The sequence below is a fragment of the Trachemys scripta genome, chromosome 8 (assembly GCF_013100865.1).
Source record: "Trachemys scripta elegans isolate TJP31775 chromosome 8, CAS_Tse_1.0, whole genome shotgun sequence".
NCBI classification, from domain to species: Eukaryota; Metazoa; Chordata; order Testudines; family Emydidae; genus Trachemys; species Trachemys scripta.
The window spans coordinates 21,500,047-21,520,348 of NC_048305.1; the positions used below are offsets into that span (position 1 = coordinate 21,500,047).

Genomic DNA, 20,302 nt, shown 5'->3' on the forward strand with positions numbered 1-20,302 from the left:
AACCCTATGTGAAAAGCTCACTGGATGTAAGTTTTGAACTAGACACCGTAGGCTCCTCGATGCAAAATTCCCACTTCAGTGTATGTACAATCCACAAAGCCACATGCAAGTCCAGGGGACCTTTCAGAAGAGCACACTTACAATAGTAGAACAGAATAGATACATCTCTTCAACAACTGAGTTTAGGTACAAAAGTTTAATAAAAACCAGTAGAACCCTCAGGCACCTCAAGAGAATAAACTTGGTTAAAGATTGCGTACATCAAGGTTATACATTGAACAGGCTTTCAATGTGTTTGGTAAACATTTGGCAGGCTCCGTTCTTTTAAACCAACCTGCATGTCCAAGTTAAAAGCTAGAATCACTTACCAGAACCCCCACTGCTAATACCCAGAGCAGTAAGCAGAGCACTTGTTCTAACATGAACAGAAAAGTGCATGGAACTTTGGAGGAGCCCTACAAACCTGGTAATGTGCCCACACTTTAAAAACAGCATCAAAGTGACAGTATGCTCTTGGTGACTTAAACAGTTACAAAATTGCTTAAAACCTCTGTTTTTCTTTATTGTATTATGTTCAATTGCCGGGAACGCTGGTTCTCACTAAGAGGCAAGTTCGCAAGGGATGGGATCTTAGTCTGTGCTTATATATGACCATTGTAGGTACATTATAATTGCTTGGAAATCTGTTGCAAAATATTTTGCTTTGCCCTTTAGGGCATTGGATATTAGTAAGGGAACCACCCATGACACGTATCTGGCAGAGCTGAAACTGAAAACCATTAGCCCAGATTCACAGAATTTAGTACTTTGGCTTCAGTTTTAGGTTTTGGTTACAGTATGTATTGCACAGTATACAGCCATTCAACATTCAGCTAGTGTCCACCCTCTGGAAGAGATTCTATCTTATTCGTTGTTCAGCCCGATGCCTGCAGGAGTGGGAAGGGCCTTCCAAAACAATGCCATACTGACTGATGTGCATATGACAGCATCTCCCATGCTAGACTCATGTTTTCACATCAAACAAGAACCATATATACGTATTAAATAGTAGCAATTAGTTTCCATCCTTTCCTGCACACAGAAGTAGCACAATTTGATTTTTGTAGTTTAACAGGATCTCTTGACTCCACCAAATCCAGGTTTTCCTGCTAGGTGAACTAGGCAGGCAGCTAGGAATGGATTTCGCTTATAGTGCTACACACCTGCTGACGTTTTTTGCCCCATTGATAATCCATTACAAACTCATTTGCAAGTGGAAGAACAAGATTATAAACTACACAGGAAAGGAATCTCTCCCCCTACAACTGTCGTATCTTCCCAAAACAGTAGCTGACAGTGGCTGTGATGGCATTTCCCCCACAATTTTGAGGAACTACATCTCTGCAAGGAAATAGTATTGGTGGCCTATGAAGTTCAGATCAACTAATCCTCTCTGGAAATATGACAGCTGTCCAGGAGGAGCTTACATTTCAGATCAATGTCTTCCACTTATACCAGTGTGTTTTAAGAAGTGGGACTTTCCATTCAGTTTAGATATATCTTAGACTACTGTGGTTTGCCTAGTTGTAAATTATGTGCCTAGATGCTTTGGCAACAGGTGCCTTTGAAATAGGGCTGTTTCCATTACTGAGACTGGGATTTGTCAAATGCTTAGAATTTCAAGTTTCCTTTGGCAAAATATGAAGCAGAGGAATGCCACCTAGAACCTCACCGCTACCCCGACTCCCCAAAAATACATGAAAGAAATCAGTTCCCCATTCACTCTGGAAATGTAGCTATCTTAAGCATCCTCCCCCCTCTGGCTGCAAGAAACTCAAAGGCAAAGTTACAAAAGAAAAACAAAGCCCTTCGTATACATAGACAGAAGCACTGGAAGTATATTTTGATATATTTGAGATCTTGAGCACTTTCAAACTCCTCGCCCATCCAAACAGATATTTACCCATGTTAACTATTGAAGTGGTGTTTATTAATATAGTTGCCAGCTCACAAGACAAAGGTTTCTGCAGATATGAATTTAACATCTTATCAGGAAAACTAGAATACGAGCCCCTCCGCCCGCCACCCCCCATTAGATTGCCCACTTTTTGGAACAGCTGTAGTCTGTTATAATTGTGACCTCAGTCTCTTTACTAAGAGTGCACAGGACATATTGCAGACTTGGAATAATAAGAATTTTTCAAATTAAAGATCTTTTCCAACAAGAAAAATATGCCTCTTGGCCAAAAACTTTGCTACATGTATGGAAACAGTCTAAAAAGGCTAACGTACAAAACACCATTTACACAATAGGCATCTGGCAGCATTTTCAGATTTTTTTAATTTATTCTGACATGCTATAAAGGAATAAATTACACTGTTAAAGAATTACCAGCAATAAAAGTACTTTTCTTTCAGCTGGGCTAAAGTAAGAGTGAGGAGGAAAGCCCAGCGCAGTAACCAATGTGAACACTGCACGATGTGAGGCTGTCCAAGAACAAGAGTTAATTTGATCATATCCACTTCACAAGAACTTGAAAGAAAATGCCTTGGTTTAAAACCCTCCAAACACTTCCATTCTAAATTTTCAAAACTAATAATCACAAGTCAGTCCAGCCAATGCAAGACAACGGCAACGCTTGTGGGCTGTCAATACTGGGGGGGTCTTCAAAAGATGCCAATCTCTTGTTATAGAGGGCTGAGTATCAATGCAGCAGGTTATAAAAAATGCAAGACTGCCCTTCCCCCTCAAGGAAAAAAAAATACAAAATTTATTTAAAAACAAAAGTGAGGAAGAATTACAATACTAAATCTAAAATGATTTAGAAAGAAATATGACTTTTTTTGCTTAACAAATGGCCTTGAAACTGTCTGTTTAAAAAAACTGGAGTGGTGTTTTCTTTAGACTGAATTAACAAGGCAAATTTAAAAAAAAATTCTCATTTCCTTACAGAAAGTTTTTAGTTTTTAATGAACTTGTAAACAAAAAAGCTCCCATTTCAAAATAAAAACAAAATCCCAGATCATATAGATGTTTACAGTGATTACATTTATCTAAGCAACTTACATACAGGTTCAGTTGTAAGATGTTAACTAAATTTCTGTGACAAATATGCTGTTTTTCCTTTTATACCAAGAACATTATAGAGTTAATGCAGAGTCCTAAAGATTATCTAGTAGTCGCTAAGTTTCTCTTAAGTCTTCACTTTAGATGCTGTTATTTCTAGCACAGGTAAGCAGGCAGAGTCTTTCATACGCTTAAAAACTGGAATCTTTGGTTACTACCATGTCAGCTGGCTTGGTATGTTGCACATAGAAGCCAACAATTTTAAGAATGTTTTAAGTGTACAACTTTCAAAACCCAGGGAGGAATAACCAGAAAGAGTGCACAATTGTGAGCATTTACAATGATCACAACTGTTGCTGAAGACAGTTCATGGCATTCTTCCAAAACAATGAGATCTCATAAGCAGTGTAGTTCAAAGTAAAAAGGTAACAAAAATTGGCATATGCACAATTTTCTCCACCATTTTGTGTCAACTATTTAGTTAACTTTTCCACTTGAAAAAATGCAATAGAAAACCGGACACCATGTTTCACTATCTCAGTAATTCACAATTACAGCTGCTGCTACAACTCAAAGTGCAGCATCACCAGCGCTGCCCAGAGCCAGTTTATACTGAAATTAAGTTCTTTATACCAAGTAAATGGTTGCCCACAACCACTGGCAAGTGTACGTATGAACTAAAATTTCTAGGATTTGGGGAGTGTCAAGTCCTGCTCCGATCTGCTCTGCTTCATTTGTTCCTCTCTTCATGCTCAGAAACCTGTAAGATAAACAAAGGCAACTTACTGATATTTGAAAAGAAAAGGAATAGCCTCTGGGATGGCAGGGTTAAACACAAATAGTTATGGTCATTTACAGGGAAAATGTTGTTCCATTTTAGAATGGTATGGTCCCTGCTTTCCTTTTCTAAAGCTAAACATGGTTTGACTGATCACTGTTCTGAATCAACACCACGGTTATAAATGTATAGCAACAGTACACATATGCACTAACAAAATGCAAAGTCCTTCAAATGGGCATTCAGTTTGGCAGCCAGCCATATAATTTAAGAACAAGATGTGTTCTTGCCACTAGGAAGCAGGGTATAATTTCAGAGTTGTTTTCTACTTGTCTGTAATGTCCTGTGTGTGTATTTTACAGAATGTCACCACAGGTCACCTGATGGCAGTACATATGTACTGCCTTTCTGAGGAGCATCAAGTGGCCGGAAGCAGATTTTATCCTTTTCTTTGGGGCCAGCCTGATTAGAACCATTTTGGAACGGTGCAGAAATACTTTAAAATGCCTTTTCACTCCACTATGAAGCAACTATGAATCAGGTATTTTGCTTCATATCATTTTAAAAAAGGCATATTGTGTTGTGTCGCGTGGGAGCCATTGCTTCGTCTGGGCACCAATTACTTTTCCCTCAGGGCTTCATTTATGCCCTTTGTAGTGGTCTACTTTTAATGGTGCTACTAGGAATGCTCAAGTTTAAGAAGAATTGTAGGCAGGCCCCAGACTCTAAGGAACACTACAGATTGAAGTGTTGTAGTGAGATGTTCACAAATCAAGGTGCATTTTGTTTATGAATGAATGTCTCTGGCCATCTGATAGACCTTCTCCCTCCTCCCCCTCAAATTTATTTGAGAGCAGTTAATTCTATTCTCAAACAGATGCAGCCACTAGATTTACTACACAAGAAACCTTCAATCAAATCACCCCCACGAGGTGTCATTTTGGTACCCCAAAACCTTTAAAGGTGACCAATAAGTATTTTAAAATTGGACTTGTGGCCATTGCTATTTCATGAGCGATAAAGGCCTGAAAGGTTGTTTATTTTTGTTTTCTGAACTTTAAAAAAAACAAAAGTCAGGCATTTTTGAGAGAAGTTTGAACACTAATGACTTACTGAAGGGACTAAAATGCTGAAACTTTAACAGATTTCCTTTAACCAAAGTCAATCATTAAACAGATTTTTAAAAATAATTTTAAGACCAGTGATTAAAAAAATCCCTTTCCTTTAACTGCTCAGCTTTTAGCTCTTGTGACATCACCATTTCACTAGTGCTGTAGTCGGAGAGCCTTCCAGAATACACAGCACTTAGATTTCTAATGGAAACAAGCAAAAAATACTTTACGATCTGTAAAGAAAACTGAACTTCAAATAAAGAAGCCAAAAAGGATTAGAGTCCAAGATTCTTTTCTTCTTTGCAACTCATCTTTAATATGCCTTATCCAAATGACTGCAGCTGTATGTTTTTAGTTGAAAGATAAAGGCCCATCTGACATGTTTCGTCCCAAATCATTACGCGGCTTCAGACTATTCACATTCTGATAGGCTGGTAAAATAGTCAAGAGTGCACTGCACCTAATTTGAAAAGCATTTAAATTGCTCAGCAATTACACCACCTTCTTTTAAGCACCCCCATCAAAAGCGACAGGAAAAAACTACTGTTGTGCAGTCTGCATTTTTCCTGTGTGACTGTGTCCTTCTGCTGCGATAGTCTTAGCCAAGTTGACCAACGCTTCCTACAGTCTCAGCATTGGTTACACAGATACTGGGGCTGTACTTTGGCATGTCATGCTGATTAGACTGGCAACCACAATCTGGTATGTACATGGACCCCCAGCAGTCTGGTCATGAAACTGTCCAACACTAGTGTCATTTTACCATATCATTTGTTCAGATGCCTCTATTACTACACACCTATCATTGTTATAGAGTCACTGCATTTTGGAAATTCTTATGCTCAAGAAATCAAACATCTTTAGAACTTTTATCAACTCTCCATCACAGATACTCAATGTACAAGATAACACAAATGGCATGATCTAAAGAAATGACTTACGATAGTGGATGAAACTAAAGGAAACAAATGCAACAACCACGTGAATCTCCTGTGTTCTGTATTACCGTTAAGCAAGGTAGGATATTCTACATCAGTGGCGAAACTGTGGCCTGTGGACCACCGAATTGGCTAGTCTTGTGACAATAGCGCTTTGTTTCCAGTTGTCAAGCTGCATAAAGAACAACCAATAGTACATGTCTTTTGAAATGAGTGAGGAAAGGCGTCAGAGTGTAAGTTTGGAAATCTTGCTATATGCTAATAGCCATTTAGGAACTATGGGACCAGAACTAGATTCACTAGTTTGAGAGTTTATGGTAAGGAAAGCAATCATCTAAAAACAACACATTCAGTAGGTTTGAGTCCCATCTCTGAACAAAAGCAGCCAGTTTACAGTGATCAGCGCTACAGAGTCCATACGGCTATGGCATAATGAGCTGGGATCTTCTGGGTCATGAAAAAAGAACCCATCAAGATCAAATTGCAGATTACTGGGGACGATCTAAGATGCACAAAAATCTGCTCAAATTCACGTTTCTGGTGTTAGAAGCTAGAAAACATCTCAATAAAACAAATTTTATTTGAATCTGGGAAAATATGAAAGCAAACAAAAGCTCATTTTTACATTGCCACTTTTGCCTAATATCAGAATTTGCTCAGTGAGGTCTTGGGTACTGCCATGATCGATGAACAGCATGCAGTGTTTTGGATACAAGTACTACAAACATTAAACACCAAGGGAAAATACTGTTGCCATTTCTTTGCCTTCTTAGGCTTTAACATCAGACATTCTACCACAGTTTGTAATATTTTCATTGACAAGAGAAGCTTTCAAATTTAAAAGCTGTTTTTCAGCTAATTCTTGCTTTCAACTCTTGCCTCAGCCCAGAGCCAATGCAATGCTCTGACAAAAGAACACTTATCCAGGATACAGTGTCCTGGTACTGGAAGTAACCAGCCCTCATGCTGCCTCTCCTTTGTATTACTGATGGAGGACTGTGGGATTAACAAAGCAAGGAAGGAGATGGGAGCATCCCCACCACAGAGGGCACGAGAGACAGGTCTCATGTTGTGGAATCCATGAACCCCCTTAATGTTTTCCTCTAGCAATCCTGAACATACAAGAAGCGTTAGAGGAACTACTGGGGAGGGAGCGAGAAGGAGAAAAGAATACAGAATAGCTGCTGCCACCACACGAAGAGCCACTTCTTGGTTCTGGTAGCTGTCCAGTCCTAGGATGAAAAGGCAGAGTTGGGACAATGTCTTCCCGCAAAAGCATGTCCCAACAGTTTGTTGAGACCCTGTGGTATACTACCTTTCTTTCCATAGAGCAGTACAAGTAGCCTTCAGATGAGGCGGTTTCCTGGCTTCCCTCCTAACTACTTTTCCCTATCCACCAGTTAGCTGACTACAGTTTTACTTTATAGCCCTAGGACTGACCATCACTGTCTAACAAATTTTTTGACCCCCTCTAGGCCTACACTAGGCACAAAGTGGTTAAAAATTTCACGTGTTAGACAACATTTATGAAGCACCTCATTTTCCTATTCTAGATGCGGTTTATGTTCCTTCCTCCACCCCACCCCCAATTTTTAGACAGGAATGGAGAAAAAGGATACATGCTCACTTAACTAAAACCTGGAGAGTTTTCATTACTGAGTGGCACAGCATTATCTTATGTTACTTTCAAAAGGACAGCTGTCTAGACCAGACCCAAAACCGCAATGAAAGCTTTGTAGCTAGGATACTGGAGCTTCCTATACACTAAAGCCTTCTTTGTTTGAAGGGCCAGGTTTGCTATGCTTCCATGCTCACCTGACAAGCTGATAAAGTACATTCAAGATCATTACTAGCAACCTGAATTTTCCAGTCTCATTTCAAAAGGAAGCTCGAGTATTTGTACTTACGGTCTCTGCAGTAACTACCTGTACTAGCCAGCCTCTGCAGTTCTGTCTCTGACACTTTACATGTTAGAATACTAAAGTACCAGAAGACAGACTATTTCTTTAACTCCTCTGGGGAAAACAATTTTGTTACATCTGGTTAGCACTGGAGAGTCTACTTTCACAGACCCCATTTCTAAACACATCTAATAATTTAGCAAACAGGGTGGCGGACTGATTTAAATCACGGCAATTTAAGTCATCAAGAGGAAAACCTCAATTTAAATCATTTTAATCAACTTTTCCATTTGTACTTCAGTTATTTTCTAAAGAAAGGTGCATTCTCTTGTTTACATAACCATTAAAACATGCTATTTACAACTAAATAGAGTCTTTACACTAGATTTGGTACATCTTTTTGCTACCCAAGCGGGTACACTTAATATATACTAGGGCTGTCAAGCGATTAAACTAATCATGATTAATCGCACTGTTAAACAACCATAGAATACCATTTATTTAAATATTTTTGGATGTTTTCTACATTTTTAATATATTGATTTCAATTACAACACAGAATATAAAGTGTTCAGTGCTTATATTTATTTTTGATTACAAGTATTTGCACTGTAAAAACAAAAAATAGTATTTTTCAATTCATCTAATACAAGTATCGTACTGCAATCATGAAAATTGAACTTACAAATGTAGAACTATGTACAAAAACCACTACATTCAAACATAAAGCGTAACTTTTAAAGCCTGCAAATTCACTCAGTCCTACTTCTTGTTCAGCCAATCGCTCAGACAAACAAGTTTGTTAACATTTGCACGAGATAATGCTGCCCACTTATTAAGTCATCTGAAAGTGAGAACAGGTGTTCTCATGGCACTGTTGTAGCCGGTGTCGCAAAAATATTTATGTGCCAGATGCGCTAAAGATTTGTATGTCCCTTCATGCTTCACCCACCATTCCAGAGGATGTGTCCATGCTGATGACGGGTCCTGCTCAATAACAATCCAAAGCAGTGCGGACCAACATGTTCATTTTCATTATCTGAGTCAGATGCCACCAGCAGTTGATTTTCTTTTTTTTTTGGTAATTCAGGTTCTGTAATTTCTGCATAGAATGTTGCTCTTTTAAGACTTCTGAAAGCATGCTCCATACCTTGCCCCTCTCAGATTTTGGAAACACTTCAGATTCTTAAACCTTGGGTCGAGAGCTGTAGCTATTTTAGAAGTCTCACACTGGTATCTTGTGTTTTGTGAAATCTGTCATGAAAGTCTTCTTAAAATGAACAACACATGCTGGGTCATCATCCGAGACTGCTATAACATGAAATATATGGCAGAATGCTGGTAAAACAGAGCAGGGGACATTGAACTCCTTGGGAGAGAACTGTCACAATTTTTTTTTTTTTTTTTTTAAAACAAGCGTCATCAGCATGGAATCATGTCCTCTGGAATGGTAGCCAAAGCATGAAGGGGCATACAATTGTTCAGCATATCTTGCAATGCCGGCTACAAAAGTGCCATGCAAATGCCTGTTCTCGCTTTCTGGTTACACTAAATAAGAAGAGGGCAGCATTATCTCCCATAAATGTAAACAAACTTGTTTGTCTTAGTGGTTGGCTGAACAAGAAGTAGGACTAAGTGGACTTGTAGGCGCTGAAGTTTTACTTTTTTTTGTACATAACCACTCAAAAACAATCTACATTTGTAAGTTGCACTTTTACAACAAAGACTGCACCACCGTACTTGTATGAGGTGAATTGAAAAAATCTCATTTTTACAGTGCAAATATTTGTAATCAAAAATATACACTGATTTTGATTACAACACAGAATACTATATGAAAATGTAGAAAAAAATCCAAAATATTTAATACATTTCAATTGGTATTTTATTGTTTAACAGTGCGATTAAAAGTGCAATTAATAGCGATTAATTTGAGTTAATTGCGATTACTCAACAGCTCTAATATGTACACATTTATTTAAGCAATTTTAGTCAGTATTTTCAGATTAATTGTACATTTTCAGTATGCTAGAAAACAGTGAATGATATTGCTTATTTACTGGCTAATTAACTTTTTGCACACAATTTGAGTCATGCTGCATTAGGATGAAAACTGCAATTTAAACACATAAAACAGCATTTTTATTCAACAAAACTGCTTATCAAAACGTATTTCACATTTACAACTAAATGATTTAGCAAACAGAGGGATTAACTGTGTTGAGCAGTGAATTACATCGATTTCAGATCAGCTCCAGTTACTTTCACTTCGGCACATTTGAAAATTTGCCCAGGCTGAAGTTCCTTTTCGCCTAAGCCTCTTGAACAAGAGAATCTCCTACATTTCTTAAGCCATCCTTCTAGTTTTAAAAGTTTGATTTCATCCCCTCTCCTCCTTGTTTTTATTCACAGACTGGAAGAGAGACAAGCTTTCCTGCTTTTTCAACTCCCAATTGATTTCAACTTTGAATTAGTTCAAATGAAGCAAATATTCACTGTGCCTGCAGAAGAGGCGACTGCTGTCAAAAGCAGGTTTAGCACTTCAAAAGACTCTGGTTCCAGGTGCTTAACTAGTGGCTGCCACCAGTTCAGTTGTGTGACTTTGTTTAAATCATTAGCTAACATGTACAGCTTGAATGGTTTACCTCCAGCCCTGAAATTTATTGTGGTTGGCATAACTGATGAGTGATTATTAGATGCCAATGCTATAGCAGCATCTTCAGCAGTTAAGGCATCTATCCTGCTGCTTTGGGTTGACAATATCGACAAGAAAAGGAGATGGAGTAAATGATTGATCCATCCGCTTTCTTACTGCCTGCAATGTAACTTTGTTGTTCATTATTTCCTTTCTTCAATGTCTCTTGATGTTCCTTTCTAAATTTCAACACCATCAGCAAAACAGCAATCGTTCTGCAGTTTATCCCAGGCTACAGAAAAAGGTTTCAGTATATGCAGCATGCATTCTACATTTCTCTTCAGTCTGATGTTGACTACTTCAGCTGTGATGGTTGGCAAAATAGATGGAACTATCTGTTTCACAAATAGTCATCAGAACAGGTCAGTTCTTAATAAATACCTCAAGAGTCAACTACTAATCCTATTGGACATATTGGGTGATAATTGGTTTGGATCTTCCTCCTCTCTTCAGCAAAGCTGAGGCAAAGTGGTTGTTAGGGAATTATTTTGAAATTTCAACATTTTCATTTATTCCTGGAGGGGTACTTCAGCTAAAAAAAAAATGAGCACTGCATCCCTAAGTTATAAGTTTCAGGATCCTTTGTTATTTTCTTCTAGATAGCTTCTCATCTTTGCTACATGTGTAGCATTGTCTATGATGCTACACGCTTGAATTTTCGTTCAAATTGTTATAATTTTTACTGCTACTGGTAAGTATTCTGCTGCGTGGATATTTCCTGATGTATCAATTGTTCCTGTAAGATAGACAACCCCATCATCTGTTGTCACACAAGCACATATTATTGGATCATTGTGTACGTTGCTCCACTCATCAAGACTCAGATTAATGAATTTCCCATCAATTTTTTGTGTGCACACTGTTCAATTTCATTCTCTCACTCTGTGTCCAGTAACGTTCCAGCATTGTCTTCTCTGCCAGTGGAGTGTAGCCTCATCATAATGATTGAGCCCCATCAATGAAATGTTTGCTCTGAACAAGACGAAAGGGAGAATTTGTTGCATAAATGAACCAAGAAATCTTGTCACCCAATGAGTCTGGCTGGAATTGGCTGGTCCTGATTACTAATGCATCCATGGTTTTACTGGATGAAGTCTTTTTTTGATTCAGTTAGTTTACCGTCTGACATACATTTAGTTGCAGCAATCTAGTGGTACCAGCAGATGACTCTGAAGTTGTAGACACTGCAGATGGATGTTCATAAACCCTTATTGTCTAAGATGGACCCTGAAACAAAATGGTAAAAGTCACTCACTAGTATTACTCAATGTTGCTTAAAAATAAATAAGTAAAAAGATAGATTACAAATGAAATACGCATCCTACTAGAGCTGTTTGTACCACTGTTTAAATAATTTATTCCGAACCTAGTTTTATAGGAACATAAATCATGAGAATTATCCAAATCTATTTAAAAACCCTTATTTCTAGCAACATACCAGACTGTGTGAAAAGAAAAACCCCTTTAAATGTTAAAATTCACAAATGCCTAATCAAACTTTACTTTTAAACAGGAAATCTTCACCTAGGAGGTTTGATTATACTGCACAATAAAAAAAGTTATTTCAGAAGTCCAGCAGCAACAGTAAAAATGTAATTGATAAGTATCCCCACAACAAATTAATATACCAATTATATTTTAAACACAAAAACTTTGAAATTGGTAAGTAAGTGATCTACCCAAAACACTAATTTGTGACAATAAACTAAGTTATCATTTGTTAACATAGTAAGACATAGTGGGCAGTCCATAAGAATGATGGAAAAATAAATTTACTAACCAGTTAATCCAGATTGTTCAGATATGTCCACATCATCTTCAAAATCACTGCCTTCTGAAGAGCATTTTGCATCATGCTTCATTCTCACAACCAGACCTTACATCTCTGTTGTACTGCTTACATTTAGCATATGTTCCTTTTATACCCAGAGGTACAATTTTTTATTTTAAGTATGTCCTGCAGCCATGGCAGGTCTCTCCCCGCACCCCCTTCCCCAGTGTTGAAATGAATAGAGCAGGGGTTCTCAGGACAAATGTTTTGGTGGCCTCACAGTGCGGCCACCAATTCTTGCTGGTGGCTGCTCATATTTTTTTCCTAAAATACTTGTAGGCTGGAGCCTGAAGCCCTGTGTCCAGATACCGAAATGGACAGGGGATCGGGTCTGGGGCTGGAGCCCAAAGTCATGCGGCTGGAGCCTGGGGCCTGCTGCTGCACCACCGGAGCCCAGGGCTGGAGCCAAAAACAAGCCCAGAACCTTATGCCTCGCCTCCCCAGGGCTGAAGCCCAAAGCCTGAGCCCCACTGCCCCAGGAAGGTGGGGAACTCACTGGCTGCCTGCTCCTCCAGCATTGTGCCCCATGTGTCTCCAGAAAGGGGCAGGACCCAAGCCCTACTGGCAGCCCTGCAACCAATACCAAGGCAGTGCATCCAGGAGCAACAGGGAGGGGCCGCTACTTCGCCACTCCTTCCCGTCCCCGTCATGGCCCAGGAGACGGTGGCCGCAAGGAAGCCCCTGGTAGCTGCATGCAGCCACAGTGGCCGCATTGGAGAAATACTGCGCTAGAGACTGCACTCTGAAGAATGTTATCCCTTCTTCCTAGTGTCCTGTTTTCACTCCAGCATTGCACCCTTCTGCTCCTTCTCCCTTGTTACAAAACTCCTCTACCCATCCCCAGAAAAACAAAAGAATTAGCAATCCAAGCTATAAAACAGGAGTAGGAGACCTCCAGGTGGTCTCAGTGGATTATCCTGATGAGATGCATATCTCCTGAAGTTAAGAGGCCTGGTCCAACACTTATGATGACTTTGCCAGTCTCTTGCACCAAGCAGTACAGCCTGTGGGTCCACCACAGGATCAGGCTATTACAGTACATGACCTATTGTGTCATTTATAAAGCTTCACTTCAAAAATTAGAATCAGCGGGAAACGTTTTACACAGAAAAGCATCCTTTAGCTCAAAGTTTTTGAAAGAGGCTCATGGATTCAGCATATGTATTTTTTTATTTAAGTGTTTTAAGAGATTACAGCAAGCTTAAGCCTTAACATATTTTGTAGTAAATTCAGACTTCATTTTAAACAGGTTTATTTTTAAAGAGATTTTTTTTTAAATTTAAAAATCTAAAAATCCTATTTTTGTATTTTTTCAAAAAAATTATTTGTATTCACCATTTAGCAAAGAGACTCACAGAACAGTTCTTTTGTAGCTGTTAACTGAAACAAGTTATATGAGTAACGGTCAAAGATTAATTTCCCTCAGTGAAGATTAAACTTGCAAATCAAGCTTTAAGAATCTGCATCAACTGCAGTTAGGGTTGTGAATTTGATTAGTCCAAAATAGTTGGCCAATTGACTTGGTCAAACATTATTCAAAAAAATGTCAAATATGGAAAACCACTAAAGCACTAATTTATCAGAATAGTAACAACAACAAAAAGGTAACACTTTATGGTCTCCAACAGGCTTAGCTTTAGACACTTGTGCCTAATTATAAGAGGAAAGTTATTTCACTTTTTAGCAATGTGAATGTTATGCAAGAAAACATCTGTTTAAGCTTGTCTCTCACCAACAGAAGTTGGTCCAATAATAGATATTACATCACTCACCTTTGTCCCTCTAATATCTTGGGACCAACGGGGCAACAACACTGCATACAACAATGCAAGACTGAACAGTCACAAAAGAAAAATTAAACAGAACACAAACATAGCATATGTAAAAGAAAAGTCATTTTTAAATGCACTTATGCTAGGTAGGTAGCAGGCCAACTCTTCAAGCATCTTGCTTTTCATTATCTTTTTCTTCAGCTTCAACTACTTCATCTATTTCTGCCACCAAAATTCATCAGTATCTCCTTCCTCTTCATCCGTTGAATACGGAGTCAACTCTTAATCTGCCATTTTCTTCTCTAATATTAAATTGTGACACATGGTCACGAGCTTCCCAGCACTGATGGGCTTCAGTTTATTTCTAGTTTCTGAATGGATGAGGATTCCCCAAACTCACAAATTTTGTTCTGCACATGCAGTTGTACAGGGAATCACTTCTGCCACTGTAGCTAAAGTGCAAGGAGGACACAACCCTTTCCACCGTGATTAAGGAGCAAGCTCTTGATTCCCTGCTGGGACTGCACACCATATTGTTTTGTGACTGAACAGGCTACCTCTTACTTTATAATTTGACACCTCCATCAGAATTGTTTGCACATTTGTATATGCTTTAAAATTTGCAACAGTTACTAAGAGGTCACAAGCTGAATTGAACGTGTCACCACAAAGTTCTTGGCTCTAGAAATGTGGATCAAGAAGGTCAGCAGCATTATGTGCAGGAGTGATCACTTGGTTTTCCATGATACTGTTTTGTCTATTATCTTTCCTCTTCAGCTTTTGTACATGGATTGTGTTCAGTATACTCAGAAAATGTATCGATCAGCAACTCATTCTTGGCATCAGACAAATGTTGAACTATAATTTTCCATAGTCTGAATGGACTGAGCTATGCGGTACAAGCAGTGAAATGAACTTTGAGCTTTATGTTCAAGATATTGAGACTGTCGGTGCGGAGTACTTGGGGGCAGCACTTGGTCACCCCTTTTTCCAACAGCCGTTTATTGAATGACCTTCTTGCATATTTGAAGATCTTTGAAACATTTAATAGAAGATGCCCATTGTGTATGACAATGCTTACTAAGTGTGGAGGATACTGAGTCCTGTACTCAATAACGTTGAAGAATGGCTGGTTTTTCAAAACTTGATAATGCTTTTCACTTTTGACATGTGATGAGAAAGTTGTCAGATCTCATCAATGAAAAGCTGCCTCATATGGACAGCACAAACGACAAAGAAAGTGTGGACACGTATTTATTAAAGCCCAAGCAGCTTTCATATTAGCCATGTTGTTGGTCACAACCAAAATAATCTTCCCTGGAGCCAATTCATTGATTACATTATTATACCGGTCAACAATATATTGGGCTGTGTGGTGATTCTCAGTTGTGTAGTGAAACGAATAAAGCACTGTGGAGTTATCATGAAGTTGAAGGAGCATTCCGTGACTATAGCTCCATCCATCAAATACTAGAGACAAGTGAGGAACTTACACCTATTCTTTTTCAGATCGTCTGCTCTGGCCCTCAGAAGACTTCCTATAAACTGTATCCTACTTGGTACTTCGTAAATAGGATGCAACTTATGAAAAAATTCTAGCATATGAGGATTTTTTGATAGTATGAAATGGTATATTGCTGGCATAAATACCTCTATCAAATATAGTCAAGCTAGGTTTTTTCTGATCATGGCACATTCTATCCAAAAACCTCTTAAAAACAATTTGATTATGAATATCTGAATACTTTCCAGAAGAAGGAGTTTTCAATGCTGAAGCAGGTGGAGTATCAAAATTCTTATCAGAAGACGAAGTGGAATTAGCTTCACTTTCACTAATATCACTGTCTTAACAGAAAATCCCAGCATGCTTCATGATGCTGCCAAAGACAAAGTTGGAGTGCACAGAAGAAAAATTTTGATGCAGACCAACTTTCCCTATCTTGCTGTTTGACTGCAATAATCTTTGCTAGTAGCTGGACACATCATAAGAATTCATCAAAGTGTTTCTTCATTCTATCTACATGTCATACTCAGGAGAACAGAACTTGCACTTAGCTTTAACCGTTTTTCCATGTTCATGTCTAGTAAAAAAGTTTCCATACAAATGATTCGGGTTTCCCCAATTCTGCATAATTTATGTCACTGTTAATGTGTCTCTACTTCTGGAATGCTCTCCAGATTATGAAGTATCTCTTGTATTTCAACCAACCAGTAGCCAATCTGCTGCTGCTCCAGAAGATTCCAGCGAATCAAAACATTTTTGGGCATGCTGCCCTCTCCCTCCCAGGACCTTTACAGATTTCCAGATCACATGAAAGGGAGAGGGAGCTCTTCCTCTCTGCAGCAAACACAATGGATTCATAAGCAGCAGCAAGAGAAAAACAGCAGAAAGGGAGAGGCCTTTACTGAGATGTGATGTCAGAACCCCCTCATTAGCACAGGACTTTTCAGATTATCGGCAAGGTTTGGCTGGGGTTAACTGTGAGCATTATAAAGGAGATTTTTGTTGAGAGGGGAATAGTGGGAGTTTATTTACATGTGGGTGGGTGTGTATAATATATATATACATACACACCCACACACAATATTTGTTCTGTAACGTTCTAACCAGTCAAGATGCTCAACTTTCACCTTTTCCCAACAGATGGCATTAGCATGTAACAGAGTGAGAAACCGGTATGTTCAAGTTGGCATCCTGGTTGATGCAATTAAAAAGGTAGGCTGCCAGCTACATCAGGCTATTCTTGCTGGAATACTTGACAGTGGTTAAGTAGGCCTTCAATTTACCCGCCTGCTAAGTGTAGCACTCTTGGTCTACCAGTAAGAGAACGCCAGAAGTCAGAATTGTGCAGTGGCTTTCACAGCACTTCCCTGCATTATTAGTCTTAAACTTAACCTGTTAGCTTACTGACTTTCACACCTAGATTCACTGCAGGTTAAATTCTAACCAAGGATTATCCAAGGTTTCTCTTTTGTTTCAGCCATGTTTGGCACAAGGACCTGCTATAGTAGTAACTGTTACTGCATCAATGGAATATAATCTAATACAGCACATGCATTGTGAAGGTAAGATTGAAATAATTTCCTTGCTCAAAAAGCTGAGTTTTAAAAGTAGCAAGAAAACATATTCAAAGTAGTCCTTAGGGCTTTTCCAGCAGAATTCAACAGTGTTCAAACTGAAGCATGTTTAGTCTCAAAAAGAAGTTTTGGAAAGCAATTGCATCTGAACATTTCACAACATTTCCCCACAAAACCCATCATCTAAAAACTTATGTTTTATACCAAGAAGTCTGAAAACCAAGAACGTCCAACCACTTTGAAATGAAAAGATGGAAAATTGTGACTTTCTGGGATAAAACCTTGAAGTACAACAGCAGTTCAAGATTATACCTGAATTTGAGCAAGACATTCCAGGCTTATTGGTCCTTTCCCTGGACTTTGGGCCAAGTGAGGCTGAATGCTGGACATGTTAACATTACAGGAAGACAACTGATTAAACCATATCATTCACAGTTTTCCATTTTCACTGCTGAACAGATGCAGAGCGGAGAAAAACCCACAGCACTCCTATAACTGGAACAGAGCAGAACCTAAAGTCTCCACGTACTAGCCCTAGTTAATGAGAACTATCCCTTAAAAAAGTGTTAGGTCTAGGATTTTGGATTGTATCATTTATCACATTCCCAACACCAAGTCAGTTTCTTGTTTTGGAAAAGGGGTTAATGCGGGAGCAAAAGATGCAGTGGTTAAAATGACCCAACATCCCCAAAAGAAATGATATGAAGAACAAGGACATTTTGGTTTAAAGTTAGTAGTCAAATTCTCCAAGGACGTCTTCTTTATTTTTTTTTTTTTTAAACAGCCAAATGTGTGTTTTTAAACCACCTCCTTGATCTAACACTTAAATCACTGGCATTATCCAATTTAGTGTTTAATTTTTTTCCTGTAACGTCACTTGGTTCTTGGCTACTAACCTTTCATGTTACTCTTGGATTTGTCAGTTTGCTTGCCTGTGGGGGTTTGGGCCTGCTGCCCCTGCCCACTGGAAGAGGCGGCTTGCTGTGCTGCTTTCTGCTTTAACATTGTCCAGTCGAATGTGTAGTCATATTGGTGGTTCAGGGTCCTAGAAGACAGGGAAACACTTACTGCAACACATGACTACCTTACTGTGAATTTCAAGCCAGTATGCTGAGAAATGAAGCTAGACATTAATCTCCAAAGCACTTTACAAAAACTATTAAGAGCAGTGTACAAATGCTAAATATTAATAATTGAAAGGAATCCTTGGAGTAAGCTTGAAAGCCATTTGGTAATGTCTGCTTCCCTCGTTCACACAGATAAGTACTTCTGCATAGCCCAGCTTCTCCTTCTGCCTACACTGACGTCATGATGACCCAACATCATGGGTCTGTTCTCAGTGGTACCAGATGACAGAACAAGGAGTAATGGTCTCAAGTTGCAGTGGGGAAGATTTAGGTTGGATATTAGGGAAAATATTTTCACTAGAAGGGTGGTGAAGCACTGGAATGGGTTACCTAGGGAGGTGATGGAATCTCCTTCCTTAGAGGCTTTTAAGGTCAGGCTTGACAAAGCCCTGGCTGGGATGATTTAGTTGGGGATTGGTCCTGCTCTGAACAGGGGGTTGGATTAGATGACCTCCTGAGGTCCCTTCCAACCCTGATATTCTATGATTCTTTCTTTATATTGTATTATAGGAAAGATTTGTGGTGCTATAAATTCATAACTCTTCAGTGTAGGATGACTTGCAAGATCCCAAAGGGCTCAGATTACAGAGGGTCAACAACAACTTCCATTATTAAAAGACAATTTACAGAGAAAACAGTTGGTCTTATGTTCTTGTTTGCTTCTTTACAGTGTAAAAAGCATTAATGGGTTTTAAAACACCATTCCCTCCCCTCAAATAAACTTCCAGGACACCACCAGCAGATCTATATGTAGCCCCAATCCCCACAGCACCCAAAAGCCTCCCATTGGTTCTTCTCATGATCCAAATCCCATAATCCTCTTGCCACCGAGAGTTGCTGGTGATGGTGAGATGTGGGACAATTTCAGACATTTTGTGGGTTGAGGATGAAGAGGGATCAAAGTCACTGATCTAGGTAATCGCCAGGGCGGAACAGATCAAATAGAAAAGATCCTCTTCCTTCACAGCCAGTTTCATGTTGTGCCACATTTCCTGGTTTTCTAAAGCTGTAGTTTGCACTCGGTTTCTAATTTTAAATGATTTCTTGAAGTAAACTTAGAAGTCTCCGTATTCCAGGAGTTGTTTTAAAAAAAATAAAAAAAACCAAACCTAGCTCTAAATAAGATTCATGAAGCAGTAATTTTTCATTTGAGTGCTGACACAATTAGATTTCTAAATCATTATGTTACATTTTGAGACTGACCTGAAAAGAATACGGAATAATTGCCTCAGATACATGTAATCAGGTGCCTCTTCAAAGCGCAGGCCACGACAGTAGTTCAGGTACATGGCAAATTCTGCAGGAAATCCCTGTAAGCAACAGCATTACTCAAACTATGACCCGCAATGAGGAGCCATTTGTAAGGATTCAGAAATCAAAAAGCCATAGCCAATGTTTAAAGGCAGAGTTAAAAAATGGATTTGGGTCTTAGGAGAAGGCAAGAATTTAAGTCTCTGTTTTGGCCCCATTTTGCTCGGGATGCTCATCCGATTACCAGACACCCAACAATATATTCCTTTTCCTGTCTTAATTCACAGGACCTTAATATGATGTCTGTAACATAAAAATAAAGGTATATCTACAAACAATGGCACCTAATTAAAACTGAAAAATATACCAAATGCTTTATTTTTTTATACCCTTCCCCTTTTATTCTAATTATGCTTAGTTCTTAAAAATCCTTTGCCCCAACAGAAGGGGTTATAGTTCTTCAGAAAACTCAAAGTTACTCATACAGGCTATTTTGGGGTATTATAAGTAAAAACAGAAGCTATTGCTTAATGCTCCTTGGGACTTAATCATGAAAAGTCTCCTACTTTGAGAACTGGCATCATGATGTGAATTTCTGTGTAATAAGTGCTGCTTAAACACCCTATTCTTAAGGATAAAATAGTTATTTGCATGAATGAATGCTCTAGTGTTGTAAGAGAAAAAGCAAGAGAAGGGAAAATTCAGTGACAGATACTTCTAAAGTCTGTCATCTGTAAGAAGTAGAACTACATTTCCTACATTCACTATATGGT

The 20,302-nt window shown here is 38.8% G+C and overlaps 1 protein-coding gene across 6 annotated transcripts in view; it reads right to left on the reverse strand.

Annotated features, from left to right (window-relative positions):
* Positions 1 to 2,295: 2,295 nt before the first annotated feature.
* The window catches only part of CSNK1A1 (casein kinase 1 alpha 1), a 52,013-nt gene continuing 34,006 nt past the window's right edge, over positions 2,296 to 20,302 (reverse strand). For 2 of the 6 annotated variants that reach the window (XM_034779139.1, XM_034779144.1), the window contains 3 exons: positions 19,482 to 19,588; positions 18,048 to 18,196; positions 10,806 to 11,697 (listed from right to left, as the gene is read on the reverse strand). In XM_034779139.1, coding sequence (XP_034635030.1) covers positions 11,669 to 11,697; positions 18,048 to 18,196; positions 19,482 to 19,588 — 285 coding nt within the window. In that variant the 3' untranslated portion in view covers positions 10,806 to 11,668. Of the gene's footprint in view, positions 3,807 to 10,805; positions 11,698 to 18,042; positions 18,197 to 19,481; positions 19,589 to 20,302 lie in introns of those variants that run through there. The other 4 variants (XM_034779143.1, XM_034779140.1, XM_034779142.1 and 1 more) reach the window with 4 other exon arrangements.